This window comes from Pseudochaenichthys georgianus, chromosome 11 (assembly GCF_902827115.2).
Source record: "Pseudochaenichthys georgianus chromosome 11, fPseGeo1.2, whole genome shotgun sequence".
NCBI classification, from domain to species: Eukaryota; Metazoa; Chordata; class Actinopteri; order Perciformes; family Channichthyidae; genus Pseudochaenichthys; species Pseudochaenichthys georgianus.
Window position 1 is genome coordinate 6,735,443 of NC_047513.1, and position 18,192 is coordinate 6,753,634.

The 18,192-nt window shown below is 40.7% G+C and overlaps 2 protein-coding genes across 2 annotated transcripts; both read right to left on the reverse strand.

Annotated features, from left to right (window-relative positions):
- Positions 1–5,213: 5,213 nt before the first annotated feature.
- slc52a2 (solute carrier family 52 member 2) lies at positions 5,214–12,166 on the reverse strand. Its single transcript, XM_034095242.1, has 4 exons — positions 11,932–12,166; positions 7,415–8,264; positions 7,196–7,319; positions 5,214–6,655 (listed from the first exon to the last, which is right to left on the reverse strand). Exons 1-4 carry the CDS (start codon positions 12,059–12,061, stop codon positions 6,449–6,451), a joined length of 1,311 nt encoding a protein of 436 aa, XP_033951133.1. The 5' UTR covers positions 12,062–12,166; the 3' UTR covers positions 5,214–6,448.
- Positions 12,167–12,800: 634 nt separating this feature from the next.
- Positions 12,801–18,118, reverse strand: LOC117455525 (uncharacterized). The gene is made up of 3 exons (XM_034095057.2): positions 18,048–18,118; positions 16,551–16,621; positions 12,801–16,269 (listed from the first exon to the last, which is right to left on the reverse strand). Exons 2-3 carry the CDS (start codon positions 16,609–16,611, stop codon positions 13,751–13,753), a joined length of 2,580 nt encoding a protein of 859 aa, XP_033950948.1. The 5' UTR covers positions 16,612–16,621; positions 18,048–18,118; the 3' UTR covers positions 12,801–13,750.
- Between the last annotated feature and the right edge of the window lie 74 nt (positions 18,119–18,192).

Consider the following 18,192-nt stretch of genomic DNA (forward strand, 5'->3'; position numbering starts at 1 on the left):
ATCTCTTTTCACCCTCTGTCTGAAACCAGAGCCCAGTCTGCTCTGATTGGTTAGCTGGCCGGCTCTGTAATGATTGGTCAACCTCTTAGAGATGTGTCGAAAATGTCCCGCTTTGAGTCTATAAAGTACAATGTGCTTGAGCGCTAGCCAATAGAAGTGCGAGTGTTACACAGTGATGTCACTACTGGGATAGAATACCTGTGGAGGGAAAACAGAGATGTTGGCCCTTGCAGACCATTTACATGTTCAAAAACCTATAACAAATTAAGCAGAAGTTTTCCTTTAATATTACAATGTTGTTTTGTTTACCTAATATATACTTTATTTTCATATATATAGTAAAATACATATTTATTCTCTAATTTTATAAATGGATACTATTCTTCAACAGATCTGCAATTTTCATGTGACTTTGAAAGCTCACCTACACAGAATGTGTAGTCGGAAGAATTAGTCAGCCATTTGCCATAGTTCATTTGAAGTAATTTGTTAGGGTCTTTGGGATCCAATAACATACTTCTAATCCCATTAGCATCCGGAAATTGATAGGTAAACTAAAAGGGCTTGATAAAGCAGTTTTTTTTAACCAACAGTCAGCGAGTCCCAAAATCTGAAACTAGACCCCTGCTTTAACCTGTTTAGCCCAAGAGCCCCAGGTAGAGGGCTGCAGGGTTTTTTTCTCACGAAACTGTGTCTCAGGGCTTCTTAATGACGAGATGACATCAGATCAAACCAACGATCAACCTGCTCCAGGAACCACGCTGTCGTCAGGTATGACAGAGGGCGGTTTTCTTGCTGCACCATGTATTTCAGCCCAGCACTTGTAGCCTTACTGAACACATTTAGAGCAAGACCAACCTTCATCTTATCAAAGTGACTTGGCTCGATGGCTGCAGCTGAAAGATGGGGAGCTATTTTTAAGGCCATCCCTTCCTGAAAGGTCAATAAGTCCTTAATGGGGACCACTGAAACCTCGCTAGATGGGAGGTTCTCTCTGTTAAAGGTCACATGTCATGGCCATTTCCACTGATCATAATTCCATTGTTGAGATCTACTAGAATAGATTTATACTGTGCAATTTTCCAAACTCACATTGGTTTCGCATACAGCATCTCTGTAAAGTATGTGTATTCACTCTCTCCACTAAACGGCTCGTTGCAGCTCTTGCCCCCCCCTCCCTGTGAGCCCAGTGTGCTCCGATTGGTCGGGACCAGTCGGGACGTTGTGAATCGCGCTGAGCTCCGTGGAGGTGTGATTTCCTTGTTTAGCGATACACAGCCAAACACAGCCAAACTCACCCTGAGCACACACAAAGTCACAGCCGAAGTAAAAACAATAAGTGTGGCTTGATATTGAGTAAGACAAAGGTTGATAAACGCTGTGAGAATGGGTCTGCAGAGAGAATTTCGCTGCGATCCCAACTGTCTGTTATCAGCCTGCAGCCAGGGAGGAGAGATCAGCAGAGCTGCCTGCACTGAGTTTGTGAGGAAGTCCGTGGATTGGTCAATTTGGACCAATCAGCGGGGGCTTAACGTAACGGCTCCGCGGACGTAACGAAACGGCTCCACTGGTTGGTCCATTTCGTTCCGGGGACGACATGACATCATGATGTCCCCGGAAGAATCAAATGGACAGTGACGTATCTCCAACGAGGCGTTTTGGGGAGGTATTTTCTGTTTTAGAGTTTTACTCCCTACATGGTGTACATTGAGGGTTTTGACTCTGCAGACCGTTTACATGCATAAAAACCTTCATAACACACAAGGGGACGGGCAATAACTGGAAAAGCATGACATGTCACCTTTAACAACATCCTCAGGAATTATGAAGACCTGCCCACGGACAAGGGCACTTTTTAAATTTTTGACCAGATGTGGGACATCGGGCATGAAATAAAGCTGCCTGTCTGGTGTTGCTGGATGTGGCACCGATGTTTTATTTTGGTCCACCCCAAAGGATTTCCACATGGCTCGGTTAGGGCTACCCATGTCGGTGGTGACATCAAGCACATGTAGCCCTATGGATGCTGCCCTCTGTATTATATCAATAATGATTGGCCTGTACTCTGCTCCATTGGTAGAATTGCCAGTGTAATGATATGCCACTACTTGCTGCCACCGTGTTGTGTTTCCAGCCAACATAAACACACAAGCATGTGTTGTGTGACCTGGTAAAGTCACATCACCGTACAGTTTGCCGGTAATCATGTCTAACTCCACACTTGGTGTGATTGCCATTTCATCCAAGGTCAACACACACTCCCTTTCAAGGTCTGTCAATCAATCTGCCTTACATTTTAGGAAATCAAAGACCTCTGTCAACACACCAGGCTCAAACTTAACACATTGCATCCTTCTTTGCAGTGTCCTTATTCCTGGAAGGGGAATCTTCAATTCCTGCAGAGTTTTGTAACCCGTTCGTCCGCACCCAAAGCGAATTTTTAAAGCCTTCTTAATTGTCTCATTGCTCCATTTCATCCCCTTTGTGGTGAGTCTGCCTAATGCCTTCAGTTGGTCTTTTGAAAACGTTTTCTTATATTTCTTGTCCCTAATTTTCATTGTTTTCTTGAGAACTGCATTTTCCTTGCTGATTTTTCTTAGTGCAGCCTTTGCTTTTTTGGTGATTCCTTCTTGGCTCTTTAATTTTCTCTTCAATTGTTGTAATAGATCTGTTTGACTGGCTGCTGGTTCCCTCCTATGCTGACTGGCTGCTAGTTCCCTCGTATGCTGACTGGCTGCTGGTTCCCTCGTATGCTGACTGGCTGCTGGTTCCCTCGTATGCTGACTGGCTGCTGGCTGAGTGGGTGGTGTCCGCCCTCCCTGTCTCTCCTCACTAGCCATGTCCTCTCTTTCTTCACCCTCACTTTCCTTTCTCTCAGTCTCCTCATCCCTTCTTCCCTCAATCTTTGAGACTAATGTAAGTAGAAGACATGGCACTGTACATTTTCGAACATTTTAAATATTATACCACTTAAAAATAACAAATATTACTTTTGTTACTAAGAGTTCATACTTATTATACCTGTGTCACCTTTCACAATATAGCTGTGATCATCAGCTATGGGCTTTGTAGATACAGGTCCCGGGGTGAATCGTGGTGCAGGGGCCCTTCTCTTTTTGACCACAGGGCGATGCACGAAGATGGTGGTTATAGCCTCTGCTCTCAGCCTAGTCTTGCCCTTTTTTGTCTTGACAAACTGGTCTGCATCAAAATGTGCCTGCGGAGTGACTTGAGGTTACTTCACACACAGAACAACTGTGTCTGAATCTTGTCTGCCCACATACATATTCCATAGTGGTTGAATACACAGTATTAGGAAACACTTTATACTTACTGGACATGTTATACTCATTACATACTGTATATAAAATATGACCAAGAATGTGAGACAACTTTATAGAAATTCATATCACATCTGTTACTGATGCCATTTGTCATACTTTGTTAAACTCACAAATAATAAAGTTCCATAACTTCAGTTGGGAACAAAGACCACACCTTATCTCCCCAAGGCAATAGGTGTGCTATATAGGTGTGTATAACCCTTTCTCCTGTCTGTTACTCCCTCTTTCAGCACAAGAACCAGAGGGGGATTCAATAGAGCCTGAATACCTGCACTGAGACCCTCACCCTGCACCCTGAGTCTCAACTCTCAGTGTTTTTCAAGCCTTTCCCTGTTTTTTTGTATTAAACAAAACATTAAGCTTTCCCAATGGTGTGGTTTTCGTTTTGTGAAAAAGTGCAAATGCAGTGTTTGGATATAATTACCTCACATATTGTGTTGCTGTTGGTCGTGAAATTTCTCCTGCTGACTTGAGCCAGCCATGTTTTCCTCCGCTCTGTGTCAGTGGGGAAGCCGTACATTCGTACTCCTTTCTCGGAGCGATTTGAGCATCCCCAGGCAGCACAGCAAACCATGGTGTCGACTAGGAGGCAGCACAGCAAACCAGGACAACACGGAGGAAAAGGCACCGACAAACTGCATGATATGCTATTCAATGTTTATTGAATTCCATGTATTTGCAATGGATGTTCCTAAAACAACACATTTAACATCATCATCTTCATCATGCTGCTGCTGCTGCTAGTCCTTTGATAGTCACCTGTCCTTTCTGAAAGCCATAAAGATTACATTAGTCATTTAGATAACTTGTGTTATATTCCATGGAATGCTCTTAACATCCCGATAGCAATGAATTTCTTAAGTGCTTTGACAAAAAATCCATTAAAAAATAATACTGTAAAAAGTACTTTTGGATTGGATGGCCTACCTGCCTGTCAGCCTTCTATCGGGGCACAAACTTATCTCGTGCCCTCATTGGTCATTTGCGCGGAGGAGGGGCTCTATAAGGAAGTGGCAGATTTTCTCCGGTTGTGTATTTTCAAATTCTAGCGATCTCGAGCCGGTTTCTCAAACTTACCTACCCCACCTTTAATATTAGCAAATTCCATTTTATTTTTTAAAACATATTGATGTAAATACATACACATATCGATTTGTTGTATAAATATTGCAAATCAAAACCTTTATTCACTAATAATTACCAAAAATCGTAGTTCTATCTCCTGTTATCAATGCATTCACATTGCCCGCCATGAACTTCCGGGGAACGATCCTCGTCTACATGAACCACGTGACGATAACCGTTTTTGGACTTCCGTTGTCGTAACTCTTCTATTATATGGCTCTGGAAATACTACGTCCCAAGTTGTGGACCAACGTAGTTATTACACGTTTTTTTATGAGACTGGGTTGGGATTGCCCACAGTATTGAGTATGCAAATCGCTTTGGATAAAAGCGTCTATCCTTGTATCCTTGCTTTGAGATTTTTTTTTATTAATTTACCCCTTTTAGAAGTGCAGATATGGTCATTTGTTCTGGGAATGTCATTTACGAGCATGAAACCTGAAAAACAGGCTCAGGGCTTAACAGGCTAAATGTAGACACTAAACACTGCAATATATAATAAATCCAGGTCAAGTTTCTTTAGAACTGCAGTTATTTCTACTGTGGTTCAGGTTTGACATTGCACTGTGCCTTAATGCTCTGGATAACAGCTGACAGCAACCTGCTCTGGATAACAGCTGACAGCAAGGTGCATCCTGTACCTTTAACAGAACACAAGGGGAACAGCCAGAATATATCAAATACTGCAGCTTTAAGACAAAAACTATTTCAACAAATCTTTATTATTTACAAGTTGTTCCATAACCTTCATAATAAACGTTTCGGCCATTTGAATATCAACTCAAATAAGAAAAACAAAAAATCACCAGATATGAAGAAAAATACATAAAAAACATAATTTAACTTTCAAAACATTTTTTAAAGATGGCAAAGAATCAAACCGATTATTAATATATTAAAAATGCAGGATTACTCTATGGGATTGCAACCATAAAGTTAAGGCAACATTAACAAATATTCTTCCTCTGTAAACTTCTGTAGAGTTAATGAAGTTATTAAATGAGATGTACTGTAGCAGCATAGTTGAAACAACTACCTTACAAGGAATTTATGCGTACCAAAGATATCAATTATTGTTAATTTAGTGACTGGGATGAGAGAATCCACGGTTTACTGAAACTGCATCTCTTTACTCCCCATCAAAGCCAGCTATTGTTCCCTTAAGGTAACTGTACCTAACTATATACACTGTACATTCGGAAGTAATGACAATCAAAAATAATAGTAAATAAACTAGTATTCCAACATATAAAGCATTATGAAACATTGTCAAGTGTAAAGAAAAATTCAAATTACGAGAACCTTCTTTTGAAAAGTCAACATAGCAAAAATCATTTTGGCGTGAAATCTAAGTAATGGCACTTCATTCATGAAACCGTGTATGTAACTTCATATGAACGTTTCATACTGCTGGCTTCAGCAATACTAAATTGTATATCAGACCAAAAGGCATCATGTGCTTCAACGGAATCAAAAACAAAGAGGTAGGCAACATTTTGAAAAAAAGTCATGAAAATAAAAAAAGATTAAAGTAAAATACGTCTTGTATGGAAGGGACTGTAATAAGCAACTAACAGTGTAAATATTTATTATGAATTCTATTTAGGAGCACCACATGTAAATGAATAAGTTAGTGATTGTATCCCTGAGTAAAGAGCTTTTCCCATGGACTGTTGTGTTGTGAAAATATCAGCTGCTGTTTATGCAACAGTAAACAACTAGAGGGATTCAAACCACCACACAAAGCACTTGTGGTGTCAAGGCATCATACGCCTTTTACTTCCCCCTGGCCAATGTGCAGCGTACAAAGCTTCCATTATCTAGGAATGTTGTCACAGGCTCAGATGCCTCTGGATCAGGAGAGGATGCTTCATCACTAGAAAAGAAGATTCTTCACTCCTGAGCCGCGAAAACTGTTAAAGTAGTCATTGTGTTACGAATTGAGCCTATATAAAACCTTACATTTCTCACTCCTGCAGTCAGCAGTTATTCACGCAATCTTGGCCCTGTTCAAACACTTGATAGACGTTGATGAGGGGGAACATGGTGAGGGCTCCGATCAGTGAGCCGGCCTGGATGGAGATGCCGCACCACAGCAGGGCCGAGTGACCCGCCACGTGAAGCAAAGTCCCGATTGCCACCTTCACATAGGAGAGGAGGCCAGTGAAAACAATCCAGGAGATGACCTGTAGGGGGCACAAGCAAGCAGCTGGAATCAGTGGTGGACATGAACAGGGAGGTAAAACAGACAAGGCTTTGGATCAGATCTAATATGAGAACTGGAATCCTTTTTGCTCAATCCTGATAGCTTCAAGAGAATGTGTGATACCCTCCTGTTGGTGTAGGAGTTTAACACACTCCAAAGTATGAAAAACAAATTCACCCATTTGACAACACATGAGAAGCAGAAGCATGCAATTTCACAAGGGAACAAAAAAAGTGATGACCTTGCTCACATGACTTGGATGTTTTCCCACCAAACTAACAGATACAACACTTAGTAATCATTGAGTGTCCTCTTGAAACATTTCGGTATTAATGGTGCAATATTAACATGTGCGCCTTGTTTTGCAGTCAACTTGCAATAAAAAACACAACTTTGGCAGTCAAAACATGTGTTCATTTCCAACTGCTAAATTAGAAGCTGAGGAACAAAACAGTTTCCTGTGTGTGTGTGTGTGTAAGTGTTTATTTTTTTAATGTGTAAAAAAAACCTGCATTCTCACCACTAAAGCCCCTCCTGCAGAGTTTTCTCGGAGAGGAGGACAGGGGCTGATTGCAGCCAACGCCATGAGATATGAAGCAAACGCAATCCCCCCGATAGACAGGAAGCTGAGACCAGTGGAGGACCTGGAAAACAAACATGGGGTTAATCAAAAAACTGTACCTGCATTTTTTTTTTAAATCAAGTCCCAACTTTGTAATGAATAGATGTATTTTCTCACCTTAAAACAACAAACATTGCTACAAAGCAGGCCAGGGGGTTGGCTATGTTGCCGAGGACGACAGAGAGGTGAAAGGTCATGGTCCCGTAAGGCAAGCAGGTGAAGCTCTGCACAGAGGGCAGCACGCCGTTGGTGAGGGCGTTTGAGATGGCGAGCAGAGACAGCAGGTAGATGTTCCTCTTTGTCCAAAATGTCTGTGGCACTTCTTCAATCTGCACCAGCTCCTCAGGCACCGGTGTCCCTCTGTTCTGTAGCAGGTCCGATTCCATTCCATTTTTCACCGGTGCTGCATTTTCTGACTCCAGTGCAGGTGCATCTTCCTGTGACTTTACCTGTCTTCGCATTAAAGCCTGGAAACTCAGAGCCGAGATTGACAGCATGACAAACAAGGACCAGAAGAAGTTCTGTGCAGGAAAGTTCTCTTTTAAATATTCTGGATGCACCGTGCCATTCACGGTTTTACACTCCAGCTTGCCAACGCCTTGCCCTAAGGCCACAACACAAGGGACCAAGGCACTGAGGCCCTGACCGATGAAGAACGTACGAATATACTGTCGAGGGTAACTAAACATGAAAGGCAGGAAGGTGACGTTGGACGTGCAGCAAACAAAAGACAGCAGAAAGGTGAAGAGCAGGAAAGGCAGCGACCTTTCTTCTCCAGCTATTGTGAGGGTGTGTGACCAGAAGACAGCCAGAAGAGCGGAGGACACCACGGCCAGCGCCTGGATGCAGTGGATGACGATGCGTTCGTTTAAACGCCCCGGAGCACAGTGGTGAGTGATGGTCACTGCCACTGGACCAATGTTCCCAAATGCTATCAGCACTGAGATATAGGCAGGCAGATTCCAGCCTGAAAGCAGATACAATTATCAGTTAGGGCATTGAGGAATAGGTTTATATTATATATTCTTGTATGTTACAATACATCGAAATGGGAGCTATGAAAAACACAAACTTGAACTTCTCTTTTCCATGAAAAAGTACTCCGATATTTTTACTAAAGTAAAGTTAAGAATAAAAAACACAATGTTACAAGTAAAAGTTTGTAAGAAAAATCTCATATAAAAAGTATACAATTCGCAACATCAACATTAATTCAATTCATTCAAGGCAACAGAAGGATCTCAGTGTTATTGAAAATATGATTGTATTGTTATAAGGTATAGTTTACTGTGTAGCTGGAATATGGATAAAGATTTACCATTACTCTGTTTCTTATTATTTATTGATTGATATTGTTATACCCGTAGCTATGCTGTATTCAACACAGTTACATTGAATTATTCTTAATACTGCATCACACGAGTACATAAATGACTGAATGAAACACGTAGCTAGCTCAGAGTTGCCAACTCTCACGCTTTCACTCTTAATCTCACGCTCTCACGCTGCCCAAACTGTTCTCACGCCAAAACAAGAATACCGAAGACTAGAAACGGTTTTGAAAACTGTTGTCACGTAGTGATCGTCTTCTCAATAGAACAGTGGCGGCGCCAGAGATTTTCTCTAGGGGGTGCTGTGGGGTAGCTTGACGTTTCATAGAGGGTGCTCAAACATTAAGGGTTTCCCATTAATGTACCAGCGCTACAGTTGAATTTTCTACTGCAACACTCCCCACACGCACACACAGTGCACCCGCGACTGTTACAATGAAGGCTCGATAATCAGCTCTAGCTAACAGGAAGTCAATCAAGTGTCAAAGTAATTTAGCCTATTGGTAGGTCAAAAATCGAATGGGTGCTGGCCATTGGCCTAATCATATCAACTGTGTTGGCTTTATGTTTTCGGTAAAAAAATGTGTTTGTTTCACATTTGCATTGATGTAATCAATAATTTTTCTAATTTCATTTAATAAAAATAATAATAATTTTCGAAAAAGAAAAAAAAACATATTTCTTGGGGGTGCTTAGGGGGTGCTTTGGCAATCGCCGCCCCTGCAATAGAACATCTTTGAGAATGTCTTCTGGCCAATCAGAATCAAGATAACGGCGTGGTGTTGTTGCAGGAAGTCCCAATAGAGTCTGTCTGCAGACCGCAGCAAGGAGGCGTTTCCTATAGGGGCATTTCCTATAGGGGCATTTCCTATAGTGAACGACGGGAGCCGGCTCTCGCCCGCGAACGAGACGTTTTTTGTTTTGTTTTTGCGGAGGGATCTAGATCGGCATGAAGGCACATTATGCAATGTGCAATGTGGACATTATCCCGCTTATTACACATGGCCACATTCTCAACAAAGTAACGACATGACTCGCAATAATAATTGAAATGCTTTTATGGATTTAGAAAAAGATTTTATTGATTTAAAAAATAGTTTTATGTATTGATTTAAATTGATATGCATCTGCTAAGAAAAGTAGTCCGTTGTTACTGTGAACTAACGTAACAACGGCAGGAACTGCTTCTATAGTGTTTTTGAGGAGCTTTTTGATTACAGATTTGAAAACATCGTTGCTTGCTTTAAAAGTAGCACAATTCATTATGTCAAACCTTGAAAGATATCCCTGCCCTAATGCCAAAAGTAACTGGCAACTGAATATATGTCGCCGTAGCTATGATGTCTATGTCTGGACTGCTGCGTAAAAAGGAGGGTTTCTGACCCATTACTTCTCTTCTTACTTCTATAAGAATAAAACACGGAGGACGGAGATCTCTTTTTGTCCCCCTCTTCTCCCCGCTGCAGCCTAGCAGTTGATCTCAAAGCACGCTCCCCTCTCCTGCAGGGAGAAAGACTATATTTATATAGGTTGATACAGTAGCCCCTTTTTTTAAATAGTTGTTATAGGTGTTGCCATCTGTTTTGTGTAGCGTGGTTCTACAAGCAAGTCAATGCATTCATTGGGTGGTATCAGAGAGTTACACGGGTCTGTAAATGCAATGAAAACAATTGGCCACAGCAAATAATTTATATTAAACATGTAATTTTTACTTTTGAATACTTTAGTACAAAGGATGTCTTGAATAATTTAAGTGATATATGTGTACACATATAAATCATTAGTCAAAACAGGGCTACATTTGATTTAATTAAAAGGTATAATATGTGGTAAACTGAAGAGCCCTTTGGGAGTCGAAAGAGCCGGCTCTTCTTGGTGAGCCGAGCCAAATGATCCGGCTCAGCAAGAAGGGCCGGAATTCCCATCACTAGAACAATGACTTCTTCTGCGAGGATTTATAAAAGCAGCTGGAATCCCTTAAGTTGCTATTGGATAAAAAAAGTTAGGAAACGGCCCTATAGGAAACGCCCCTATAGGAAACGCCTCCTTGCTGCGGTCTGCAGCCAGACCCAGTCAGTAATGAAATAAGACCCCACGGTTTGATGATTGATAGGTGTGTGGGCTGTCTTTCATTTTGACACACAGAACAATGGGGGCTATCCACCCTTATCCACAATGTAAAGTAATTAACAGCCTCTTCCCTCTTCTCTCTGTGAGGAGCAGCAGGTTCAACTTTCAGAACAAAGTAACACAAAACTAAAATGGGATTCATTTTTTTTTTTAAATATGTCGTGGAGTAATAGATTTATTTATTGTTCTTCTCAAGAGAGTACCAGAATGTGTGCAGGGGTTGGGTTTTCAGCATGTCAACTCTTTCACCTGTGGGGAAGTTGCAGGATTGGCTCCAGGTCGCCCTTTTTATTTACTACAAGACAAATGTGCCTTTTTGTTTCATACAGTTCAATTTGGATTGAGACAGGGAAATAATCTAAACCTCACGCATGGCGTTTCACTGTCAAGGGGGCGATATAGCGTGTATGTAATTACATTGCAAATACTGACTTGAGCCCCACCGCTGTATGGGTTAGCCCTACCATAGATTACCCAACAAAAATACTCCGGAGCCGATAAATCAATGAATTGCTTATCGCGACAGGCACACAATAAAACAGTGGAAACAAACGTGTGTTTGACTTTCATTAGTGAAGGAAACTGTGTGCTGTAGTGCCGAGAGATATGGAGTCAGAGGCGGTGCAAGGAAGGTGCAAGAATCGTAATTTATTTGCAAGCTGCAAAGGACATGTTGTGGGGTCGCAGCCCGGGTCGACAAGAGAGAGAGCCAAGAGGGCACACCTATTTATAGGTAACCCATAACATGTCCGTGTGGGAACAATAACCGCAACTGTAGTTCCAAGTATGAATTATGTCCCAGTGGTTAAATAGGTGGTCACCACAGTGCCCTTTATAGTCTGTGTCCAATATTATGTATTTGTATATATATTGCATATCCTATATGCTAAGGTCCCGCTACTGACACGATAGCAGTCATTTCCTGCGCATATGTGCAATTAAACCCATGATATCAAAATCTCACTCCAGCCAGGTACCCAAAGTTGGCAACCCTGAGCAAGCTGTGGTCGTTTGGTACACGCTAACTTCTCAGGTTTGTACCAAAGTCCCACTGAAGCCAAAGATGATGAATGATAAAGCAAAGTGTCAACATTATATGACTTTATTCATTAATAAGGGCTCAATTGTGATAGACCAAAGGTCAGGTCAGGTAAGGTAAGTTGCATCACTGACCTTCGGGCAGCACGTTGACTACCACCGGGAGCTCGACCCACAGACTGTTGACAGAAATCCAGGACCCCATGGCGAACAGAGCCACAAGCCCGTGGGTCACCGGCTCACTGCTCCACCAGCTGCCGGACATGGTGCTGCGGACTGCGGATATAATAACAAACAAAAGGCTGGTAGCACGTTTCACTGGCTTGTTTAGGCTGAACGACCACACCGTTTGTTCTTCACACACTGCTTTAACGTGAAGAATGGTGGACACTTACGCAAAATTTCCGCCCCTTCAGTTGCCTTTCCGTGCGCCTCGAAAATTCAACTTTCAGTACAAGACTCTAAATTAGTTATTATGTAGATCAGCCTATTTCAGAATAATTTAACGTTATTGTATTATTATTAAAGATCCATTACTGTGATCATCAGCATTATACACTGCTGGTTAATAGTATATTTTCCATTAATAATCTAAAGTTGCAAATTAACTTTAAATCTAAGTAGTGGAGTAAAAAGTACAATATGATCTAAAATGAAGTAGAGAAGGAGCATAATTGTTTCAAAATTAGCAGGATACAATATACATATTGTAATATTAAGTCAAATAGACCTATAAATACCTACAACATGTGAACCCCCATTTCTCCAATGGTTACAAACGTCTGGTTGACTGTATTATTTACTATTTCAAACATTTATTCCGTATTACCAGTGTCCAGCTATTTCCATGGACTATCCTTTTATCTGCATACTGGCTGTTACACAGAAAAAGAGGCACTCAACTGAACTTGAAAGAATTATAACAGTTTATACAGCGTTTTTATGTGTTGTTGCCATAGTAACTGCGTTTCCCGAGAAACTTGAAGGCACCATCGTCAAAGAAACCATTCCCAGACCACTGATTGGATGAAACTGGCTGGTGCGTTCGTTTTCATCTCCGCTGACAACTGATACGGGCGGCTCAATCAAAATCAAGGTTTTTCCTTAAAATGTTTACACTTGAGGACTTTCATTTGACAATTCGTTGGTGACTATGATTCATGCACGAATTGGTTGTAAATATGTGTGTGTGCTGTATATGGGGATATATTATTATATCATTGCAAGGTTTGGGGACTCTATCATCTTCTCTTGGAGACATAGTGGGTAAGGTTAATTTATTTTCAAGTATACTTGGAATAATAAATGCATTAAGGCTTGGACATCTGGCACAGTGAACCCTCTTTCAGTGCTGCTTTTCTGTAATCTTGAGCCCCTCCCAGTCAAGTCTTTTATATGCATGAACTCATTGACATTGCTGATGCCTTTAATGCAAACAGGAATACCCTTCAAATCTGAGAAAAACACGATATTAAGGGACCTAATTCCAGGGAGACGATGTTAAATAGAGCCTAAACATAAGCTTACATCTCTACAGGCAGTAAATAACAAACTATGCACTAAGGCGCTGTTTATTTCATTAGTGGTTTATACAACATATTTTAAGTCAGCAGTTATCAAGTGACCTCATAATCCCAATGCATAATCATGTATTAAAAAAAAAGTTTCCCTGAGTAACTGAAAAAGTTACCTTTCAAGAAAGGCTGGTAACAAAACAGCACCGTACAAATTATACAATTATATGCATATGATAATCTACAAGAATCAAACCTTATATTTTTAAATAAAGGCAGTTGAAGAACAGTAAGTAACACACATGACAGCTGCAATAGATATATACAGAATCATAGAATAAAAAGGATAACGGTCATTGTTTATATTTTTGATTAGTTTTCAAATGTAAAATCATAAGAGAGTGACAATTATTCTCTTTTCTCCAAAACCACACTTTTTTTCACACGCCATGAAAATTCTCATGAGCTGTTGTCACATCCCTTCCAGTAGCAGCATTAGGTTGAACCACAGGCTTTGTCTTTGTTTTTTTAGGGGCCCAAACAAGCGAGTAACCAGGTTTAACACGAGGAAGTGAAAGCTTCAGCTTCAACACCATTTGTGTGGTGTTGCTGAAAGTACCACCCAAGTTTTGGTCTGTGTTGTCCAAAACCATTTTCTGGTACATTATCTCACAACGGACTCCTTCCCGTTTCTCTTCCCTTGTTTTTCCGTCAAAGCGCAGCATCATTTTGTCGACATCCTGCTGTGTCTTGCATGGCCCTCCGTTTCTTTTCACTTTAGCTACAATGTAATCCCTATCGTTGTTCTCCACTCGCTCTTCCTGTACTTTTATTACTTTCTTAATCTTGGGACTGTCGGCATCATTTTGGCCACTTCTTTGCCAACTGGAAGATTCAACGGAGCTGCTGTCAGAGGAACCGGATTGGTCATCATCTTCCTGAAGGTTCTTCTGTGAAGAGCGTTTGGAAGACTTGTCAGGTTTTTTCTTCTTGATGGGACTTTCTTCTGCAGTGCTGAAAGGATATTTCGCCATCAAGGCGGAAAAGGTGCAACTTTCCAGTTGTGAGATCAAGTCTGGTGAAGGGATTTGACCAAACGTTCCTCCTGGCAGGAAATCCTTCAGGTGTTCCTCAGTGACAGCAGCAATCACCTTCACTATCCGTTTCAGGCAAGCTCTGATAAGGTCCCTATTAGTGTGCCACTGGCCACAGAAATGAAACACTCCATCAAAGATTTTCTCCTGTGATGGGTACTGCAGAAAAACATTTGTCTCAGCTTCAGGTTCGAGCAGTGTTGAAGGATCTTTGGACCAATCGAGGAACTTTTGGTACAGGGAGAGTATGTACTGGCAGAAGAGGGAGTAATCTCCGCTGCTATTCAGGAGCTGCCAGTAAGGGCCGAGGACTTTGCAGTAAACAATGGCCAGGACACACACAAAGCTCTGAATCACAGAGTCATTAGCATCAGCAGCAACGCTCTCCAGAATAATGTTTGTGTCGTTCGTCATTGCAAGCAAATCAGAAAAGAACAGAGCCGTCTCTTTGTGATGGTGGATAAGACCCGCTGCAGCTTCGAAGTAGTTCTGGAATCGTTTTGCTGGATTTACTGAAATTCTGGAGGGGTTTTTCTTTTCTTCGCAGAAAGCTACCCAGTGTTTCCTGTAGTTCTTCATGCCAGGATTGGTTGTATTCAGGGTATCACAAGCCATGTGGATGTAGCGCGAAGTGGCACTTTCAGACAAATTCACAAAGCTCTTGAATTTTGAAAGTTTGTCCCGGCCTAGTTTCTCTCCGGTTGATAGAATGATCTCTTTCTCAAAGGCCATGATCTGCTGCTCCACAGCATCTTGCAAGTCAACAAGGAAATTGGCATTGTAGTTTAAAAACACAACGGGGTAAACAAGTGAAGGCTCTCCACAAAGTGTGTCTAGTTTTTGCTCAAACTCTGCCATGGCTCGATGCTCCTTGCATGTCAGAGCATACTGATTTTTGAGGAGATCCAAGCAAACTTGCTTGCATGCTTTGGTTTTCCCACCGTACATTTTGGACAGCTTTTGGACAGACAGCATTGCAATGTCAAGCAGAGTTGAGGTATCTTCTTTGTTATCTGACGTTTCTTCTCCACTGTTGGACTCGTCCAAATCCTCAGCACTGTCATCGTTTACAGAGACTTCTTTCACAATTATTTTCTTTACGTCTCTTCTCATGTTAGATTCCTCCCCTTCCATGATTTCACGGCTCTCGTATTCCTCCTTGATTATAACTTTTTCAAAATGGATGGTGTCGTCTTTTCTCATGCGCTTCTTCACAGTCACTTTGGGCATTTTCTTACGCACCAGTTCAAATGGACTTTGAAGCAGATTTTCCATCGCTGCATTCCTCCTGTGACTCCTTGTTTCATAATTGCGGTAATGCAGTTTTAACTTCTTTATCTTAGGTCTAAGGACTTTATATGCCTTTTGAAAATCCCCTTTCTTCCCAAACTCAGGGTTGAAGTTTCTAAGCCAAGTCACTATAACAACTGGTGCAAGTTTCTCCCTGCTGACAAAGTTGCTCAACTCGAGAATCAGCCCATTAGTGACTTCTATTGACTGTGCTCGCTCACTAAAATCCCTAATTTCCAAAAGATGTTGCCGTTCAACTCCAATGCTGTCACATATTGGGCCAACAAAGTTAAAGTTGACGTCTGAATCAAGAAAGATTTGCCTTGCATCACTTCCCAGACTCAACGTGGTTGCGATGCCTCTTTCCACCAAACAACGAAAGTTAGTTGACCAATGACTCGGGAAGATTTTCATTAGCCAAGATACGATGGCAATCCATGGGAAATTATTGTCCTCTGTCAAAAGTCCTACTTGAATTAAAAGTCTGTTCTTGCATGGTGCACTTTCAAGCTCCAATCCTTCTCCTGATTGAGGACCAATGAAGTCTGCAACAAGCTTCCAATAGTACTCATCCCCTGAAAAACAGACAAATTGGCAAGTGAGCAGAAAAGTACAAAATGTAGGATTTTTATGGATTTAATTAATTTGCACTTTCAATTTTGCACTTTCAATTTTAAACCACTGAAGATGGAAACATTCTGAAAGGTTGTAATGCTATAAACATAAAATAATTCCAGAAAACTGTTCCCAAAGACTTGCAGTATATAGTGAATTTCATCATATCGTATCTTGATAACAATTTGACTACAAGTTGGGCTTACTCGCATTAAAAGCATGGTTAAAGTGTTAGACTTACTCAGATTAGCTTCTGTTACTGCCTCTTTACCACCAAGGGAGAAATCTTGGACATCCTCCATTGTGTGCTGTCTGAAAAGAGAGTCACCGTTCAAAAAAGAAAAAGGGGGCATCTTCATCATTCAGAAGCATAACCACACCAAGAAGAAAGGGGATGTTCATGTGTAACAATACTCAAAGTCTTGGTAAATACCCGGGTGTGTAAAACCTTAAGTCCACATTCATTTTTGTAACTATGGCTGTTTCCATGTATTTTAGATAAAGATCGTTTTTTGTATCAGTTTGTCACATATTTTTTCAATCCTGAAAAGCAAAGAAAACCATCCTGGAAACTACTACCAGTACAAATATAAAACAATAATGCTGTAAGACGGCATCATGGCATTAGTAAGAATAAGATTAACTTTGAAGGTTACAGTTCTTATAGTCTGTTCTTCTGAATGAGCAATAGGTGAAACTACACAGAAAAATCACACTTTCAGTGATGTTGTGGAGAAAGCAGAAGAATGCCTCCCCTGGCAGTAGCATGCACAATAACACTATACTGAAGTTCTGTAGGAAAAGTCACTCATTAACTTGCCGGAAAAAAAAAAAGCTAAGTTGTAAACTTTTTCCAACCATCTTTTACATTAATGATGCTACATTTTATCTAAAGATTGTAATAGTTTGTACCAAAAAGTACATTTATATTATGTTGTAGAATGTTTCTCTATATAAAGTGAAAAAATATTAAACATTATAATTACAGTGAAACAGACATCAGCGTCCAAACATTAGGCAATAACCTATGTTACATTTTTTTGCGCAGGGCCATTGTATTAGACAATATATTTGTTTAGAATGGTAAAGGCAAGGCAAGGCAAGTTTATTTATTTTGCACCTTTCAACACAAGGCAATTCAAAGTGCTTTACAAAAAACGAAAGACATTAAGAAAATTGCATTTATGGCATTGGTCATTAAAAAGAATAGATAATAAAATAAACATTAAAAGAAAAAATACATGGATAAAAGTTACAGTGCAGTTTAAGATGTATACCTTATCAACAGGAAAATAAGTATACATCTGTTTATTACGAGCCACTATAGTTATGGGGTCTTATCCACTCAGGGAGTCCCTGCCTTGACCAGTACACCTGGAGAGCCTTATTAGCTGGGAGCACATACATTGTGCTTTTGCAAAAAATACTATAAAAAGGACAACACTAGACAATTTCCGTGATTAATTGTAAAAATAAACTTTAACTAAAAAAGCATTAACACTCAACTTGCAAATGAAGGCTAATGCTACAATAGCTCTGCATGCTAATGTTAGCATTGTTGTGAGCCACTTGCTAGCGTTAGCACCAACTTTATGTACAGGAAATGTAGCATTATATACTGCAATAAATCTTGAATGATACCAGAGAATAAGACCTTTTTGCGTAGTATAGCATTTACAAGTAATTTCAAATTGACAAGTATCAGTAAAAGTCGTTTTAAAGTATAAGTTCTTCTTACCCCAAAACAACACCACCGTGCTTTTCTGAACCTCAGTACACAGCATTAGGGAGTCAAAACATGGACAGCAGGCTGGCCAATGATTGGATAGCTTTACAAAGGCGGGCTATACTTGAGGTCTCCACCAATCACAGGAGCGATGTGA

Bases quoted from the DNA above. Each gene is read 5' to 3' on its own strand.
- slc52a2 (XM_034095242.1), bottom strand. From the start codon at position 12,061: ATGTCCGGCAGCTGGTGGAGCAGTGAGCCGGTGACCCACGGGCTTGTG. The intron at 8,265-11,931 runs GTCAGTGATGCA...ATCTGCTTTCAG, and splicing joins AGTCAACGTGCTGCCCGAAG to GCTGGAATCTGCCTGCCTAT. The intron at 6,656-7,195 runs GTGAGAATGCAG...TGCCCCCTACAG, and splicing joins CTGCAGGAGGGGCTTTAGTG to GTCATCTCCTGGATTGTTTT.
- LOC117455525 (XM_034095057.2), bottom strand. From the start codon at position 16,611: ATGGAGGATGTCCAAGATTTCTCCCTTGGTGGTAAAGAGGCAGTAACA. The intron at 16,270-16,550 runs GTAAGTCTAACA...TCTGTTTTTCAG, and splicing joins AGTAACAGAAGCTAATCTGA to GGGATGAGTACTATTGGAAG.